The sequence below is a fragment of the Triticum dicoccoides genome, chromosome 7B, assembly GCF_002162155.2.
Source record: "Triticum dicoccoides isolate Atlit2015 ecotype Zavitan chromosome 7B, WEW_v2.0, whole genome shotgun sequence".
In the NCBI taxonomy this organism is placed as follows: Eukaryota; Viridiplantae; Streptophyta; class Magnoliopsida; order Poales; family Poaceae; genus Triticum; species Triticum dicoccoides.
The window spans coordinates 527,318,723-527,324,401 of NC_041393.1; the positions used below are offsets into that span (position 1 = coordinate 527,318,723).

The following is a 5,679-nucleotide window of genomic DNA, read 5'->3' on the forward strand; positions in this document are numbered from 1 at the left end:
TATTTACGAGATCTTCCTCTCACCCAAAAGTCTTTTTACGAGAGATTCGAAAAGATCACACAGACTAGCTTTTAGGCGCGTGCCTTGCCTGCAAATTGCTGTGATCTGCTGAACACTTTGGCTAACCCGCCTTCTGCTCCATTTTCTAGACAGCCATGGAAGCAGCAGATGAGGAGAAGCCCCTGCTTAATCGACAACCCAATCCTCAGGTATTCTCTCGTTTCCTCTTCTTTCCTCTCATGCCTGCCTTTAGATGACCATGAGAGTATTCTCTTCAGTTAGCACTTATAGGAAGAATAGGAGTAATTCCGGTCTTCCCCATTCTCTGCAACTTAAATATTTTGGTACTCTGCTGCAGGATGTAGGTTCAGAATATACCAGCGATGGATCAGTCGATATCAACAAACAGCCTGCTCTGAAGGGAAGTACAGGCCGTTGGAGGGCATGCTACATGATTTTAGGTATCAAAATTCAGACAGCAATTCATGCAAACTACTCCTGTCCATCTCCTCCTTTTCTTACATGCTACTACTAGGCTAATTAACCACTTGAACGCATCCTAGGTGTTGAGTTCTGTGAATGCGTGGCCTTCTTCGCGATCTCAAGGAACTTGGTAACCTATCTTACCACCGTGCTCCATGAAAGCAAAGTCGCCGCCGCGAGAAATGTCTCTGCCTGGGTCGGCGCCAGCTTCCTCACGCCGCTCATCGGAGCCTTCTTGGCCGACACATACCTGGGAAGATACTGGACAATGGTTGCTTCCCTCCCGATCTACATCCTTGTAAGTAGCACAACAAGATAACAATCAATAAACCTCTTAGTTTTCAGATTGTACTTACTTGTATGATACGCTTGCAAGTTGCAACTCTAATAGACACTTCATTCTGTCAGGGAATGCTGGTCCTCACAGTGTCAGCATCAGCCCCAACATCTTCCTACAGCGGCGGCGAGGTTCATCGCACCATGGTCTACGCAGGGCTCTACCTCTCCGCGCTCGGTGGCGGCGGCACCAAGCCCTGCACGTCGACCTTCGGGGCCGACCAGTTCGACAGCGCCGACCCGGCGGAGCTGGCGAAGAAGGGCTCCTTCTTCAACTGGTACTACTTCATGATCAACCTCAGCTCCCTCCTGTCGAGCACGGTGCTTGTTTGGCTGCAGGACAATGTCGGGTGGGGGGTCAGCTTCGCGATCCCGACGGCGCTCTTGGCCTTAGCCCTCGCAGTGTTTGTTGGTGGCTCGACGGTGTACAGGTTTAGAGAACCCACAGTGAGCCCGTTCACCAGCCTCTGCCAGGTGGTCGTCGCGGCCCTCAGCAAGTGGCGTATGCAGTTGCCCGAGGACGTCTCCCTTTTCTACGAGCTGTCTGAATCAGGCCACACAATTCAGCATACGAGTCAATTCAGGTAGTACTCCCACCAATACTAAATCAGCCACAATTAATATGGATCGTAGGAGTACTTTACTTCAATTATTGCAACAAAATAAACAGTAGTTTAAATGTGTATTTGGAAACAATTCATTTGCATTGAGCCAACTATCTGATTGCAATCGTCAGATTCCTCGACAAGGCTGCCATTATGCTGCCCCCCTCAGACAAGGCATGCGTGGCGCCGCCGACGAGTTCGTGGAAGCTCTGCACGGTGACACAGGTCGAAGAGCTGAAGATACTGCTGCGGATGTTCCCCGTCTGGGCATCTTTCGTGATCTTCCACGCCGTCACCGGTCAACTATCGTCGACGTTCATCGAGCAGGGGATGGTCATGGACAACAGTGTCGCCGGATTCGCCATCCCACCGGCCTCCCTCTCCATCTTCGGCGTCTTCAGCGTGCTCATCTGGGTGCCCGTCTACGAGACCGTGCTGGTGCCGCTCGCCCGGCGCTGCACCGGCAACCACAAGGGCTTCTCACAGACGCAGCGGCTCGGCATCGGCTTCGCGCTGTCCGCGCTGACCATGGTCTACTCGGCGATGCTCGAGACGAAGAGGCTGGCGGTCGCGCGAGCCAGCGGCCTGGCCGGACAGAACGTGCCGGTGCCGATGAGCATCCTGTGGCAGGCGCCGTCGCACGTCCTGCACGGCGCGGCGGGGGTCTTCGCGGGCATCGGCATGACGGAGTTCTTCTACGACCAGGCCCCGTACGCCATGAAGAGCCTCTGTGCGGCGCTCGCGCAGCTCTCGATCGCGTCCGGGTTTTACTTCAACACGGTTGTGCTTGGTGTCGTCGCGGTGGTCACCACGCGTGGCGGGGCGCCTGGGTGGATCCCGGACAACCTGAACGAAGGGCATCTGGACTATTTCTTCTGGATGATGGCTGCTCTGAGCTTACTCAACCTTGCGCAGTTTGTGCACTACTCCGTGCGGTGTAGAGAGAAGACAACTTCTTCACCCTGAATAGTGGACACTTGACACGAGTTTAAAGTTTAAATCATTTTCTATATACACGATCGCAACAAAGTTAGCCTCTTCCATCATAGTGATAGATAATCAGTGTGGCGTTCCATGACGTTTTGTGCCATGTTTAACAGAAGCTCGCGATATATTTTAATTTATGGTGTACATAATCTCAGAAAAACGCTTATTCTCAGCCGGCTTAGAAAAACGTTTATTGTCAGCCGGCTGATTTCTGAGGAATCAACCGCGTCCCTTGCCTGCCACGCGCCTGTGATCTAGCGATTGATCAACACGAAGCTCATGGCGCATAGGCCTCCTCAACAACCAACCTTATCTGTTACTGTGTGGTGCAGGCAAAGTCACTTTTACCTGCCGGGAGCTACCGGTGGTCTTGCCGCCAATAAGCAACTGATACCACATTTAGTAGGACGAGGATTTGGAGCTCTCCGATGCTCCGCACCCTCATACGAACATTTCGTTCAAAAAATACGGAGAAATTTTAAAAAAATCTGGAATTTTGGGATATCAAACCTGGGTTTCTGAACTACCGTTGTGTGAAAGTTCATGAAAAAATACCAGGAAACGTATCCGCGGCAAAAAGACAAAAAATTCCTATGTATAGAAAAACATTGTTTGGATGGATTTTTATTTGAACAATATTTACTTCGCCACGGATACGTTTTGGGTAATTTTTCACGAAATTTCACACGGGAGTAGATCGGGGATCTAAGTTTGGTATCCTTGAAATTCAATTTTTTTATATATTTTTATGGTGTTTTTTACGATTAATTTCCGTATAGGGGTCTGGAGCATCCAAGAGCTCCTGTATATTTTCCCATCTAGTATCTTTATATTGCTGTTGTATTTGATTCCTTTCAACCATTTGCATATTTGGTATTTTCCTTCTCCTGGAACCACCACATGGGATGCAATCTTTCTCATCCACGCACATACAATTACCTTTTTCGAGAGTACGCAAAATGCGTACCTTAGCTTTATAGACGAAAGAAAGTTATGTACAAGATTTTCATACGACGGATTGCACTACCACACACGGCATGCACGTCCACCCCTCCACTCCACACGCTAGGCTACTACTCTATACCATGTAGTACTCCTCTCCCTCTCGCCGAGGCCCATAGCCTAAGTTCCTGGTGGACAAGGATGACAGCTCCCCATTCGTTGGTGATGTTGTTGTTGCGAAAGACTCTGCCATTTCTCTGCTTCCATAGATTCCAGCATACAGAAATGCAGATTGTGTCGAATCCTCTCCGGTATCTCTTGTCAATTCGCTTTCTGACAGACACCCACCAATCACCTAGTGTGTCTTCCGTGGTTGGGATCAAAGCTTCGTCGACGCCCAGCCTTCTGAAGCACAAAAACCACACTTGTCTCGCATATACACATTGCATGAGTATGTGATCCACATTGTCCTCCTCTTGGTCACAAAGGTAACATACCGAGCTATGATCTTGCAACCCATGCCTCTGTCTACGGTCAGAAGTCCACACTCTGTGCTGAAGTGCAAGCCAAATGAAGAGCTTGCAGGTCATCGTAGCCCAACTGCGCCAGACAGCCAAGGCACATTGAAACCGAACTCCTCCCTCACACATCATTTTGTACGCCGATCTTGCCGAGTACTTGCCCGTAGCATCCCATTGCCAGGACGGTGTGTCCTCTGAGCCAGGAGTGAGCTCAATGTCTACCAGCACCTCCCACAGCCTAATGAACTGCGAGAGCTCCTCAGTATTCATCTCTCCCACGATATCTTGCGTCCACCCATGAAGATACAAAGCGTCTTTCACTCTCCTCTTATGGACTACCTGCTGCCGCCCTTTGTCAACAAGTAGCGGGGCAATCTCCTGTTGGGGAACGTAGTAATTTCAAAAAAATTCCTACGCACACGCAAGATCATGGTGATGCATAGCAACGAGAGGGGGAGTGTATCTTCATACCCTTGAAGATCGCTAAGCGGAAGCGTTTATCAACGCGGTTGATGTAGTCGTACGTCTTCACGATCCAACCGATCCAAGTACCGAACGCACGGCACCTCCGAGTTCTGCACATGTTCAGCTTGATGACGTCCTCGCCTTCTCGATCCAGCAAGATGGGCGAAGTAGTAGATGAGTTCCGGCAGCACGATGGCGTCGTGACGGTGTTGATGAAGAACAATCTCCGCAGGGCTTCGCCTAAGCACTACAGAGACTATGACGGAGGATAAACTAGAGGGGACGGGGTTGCCAACACACGGCTTGGTGTTTCTTGATGTGTCTTTGGTGCTAGCCCTGCCCCTCTATTTATATGTTGAGCCTTGGGGTTGAAACTTGGAGTAAAAGCCTCCACAAAGTCGGTTTCACCCGAAAGGAAAGAGTCCTTCTCGGACTCCAGGGCCAGACGCCAGGGTTCCCGGCGTCTGGACCCAAACGCCAGGGACCCTGGTGTTTGGCCCCTGGACTCCGCAAAATTTCCTTTTGCGCTTTCCAAAAACCTTGTGGGCTTTCCCCTTTGGCCCAAATAACGTGTTCTCATACCCAAACATTTCGAGAAACATCCAGAACCCCTTCCGGTGAATTCCGGAACCCTTCCGGAGACCAAAAAAACATTATCTCATATATTAAACTTCGTCTCCGGACCATTCCGGAGTTCCTCGTCATGTCCGTGATCTCATTCGAGACTCCGAATAACATTCGGTTACCAACATACATAACTCATATAATACTATATCGTCAACGAACATTAAGCATGCGGACCCTACGGATTCGAGAACTATGTAGACATGATCGAGACATCTCTCTGGTCAATAACCAATAGCGGAACCTGGATACCCATATTGGCTCCTACATATTCTACGAAGATCTTTATCGGTCAAACCGCATAACAACGTACGTTGTTCCCTTTGTCATCGGTATGGTACTTGCCCGAGATTCGATCGTCGGTATCTCAATACCTAGTTCAATCTCATTACCGGCAAGTCTCTTTACTCGTTATGTAATACATCATCTCGCAACTAACTCATTAGTCACATTGCTTGCAAGGCTTATAGTGATGTGCATTACCGAGAGGGCCCAGAGATACCTCTCCGACAATCGGAGTGACAAATCCTAATCTCGAAATACGCCAACTCAACATGTACCTTTGGAGACACCTGTGGAGCTCCTTTATAATCACCCAGTTACGTTGTGACGTTTGGTAGCACACAAAGTGTTCCTCCGATAAATGGGAGTTGCATAATCCCATAGTCATAGGAACATGTATAAGTCATGAAGAAAGCAATAGCAACATACTAAAC

General features: G+C 49.4%; 1 protein-coding gene across 3 annotated transcripts in view; it reads left to right on the plus strand.

Moving 5' to 3' along the window:
- LOC119342119 (protein NRT1/ PTR FAMILY 8.3-like) overlaps positions 1-2,555 on the plus strand; it is a 3,016-nt gene extending 461 nt beyond the window's left edge. The window contains exons 2-6 of one of the 3 annotated variants that reach the window (XM_037613960.1): positions 154-209; positions 359-461; positions 564-781; positions 892-1,403; positions 1,556-2,555. In XM_037613960.1, coding sequence (XP_037469857.1) covers positions 156-209; positions 359-461; positions 564-781; positions 892-1,403; positions 1,556-2,390 — 1,722 coding nt within the window. In that variant the 5' untranslated portion in view covers positions 154-155 and the 3' untranslated portion in view covers positions 2,391-2,555. Of the gene's footprint in view, positions 1-6; positions 210-358; positions 462-563; positions 782-891; positions 1,404-1,555 lie in introns of those variants that run through there. The other 2 variants (XM_037613959.1, XM_037613958.1) reach the window with 2 other exon arrangements.
- The last annotated feature ends 3,124 nt before the right edge of the window (positions 2,556-5,679 follow it).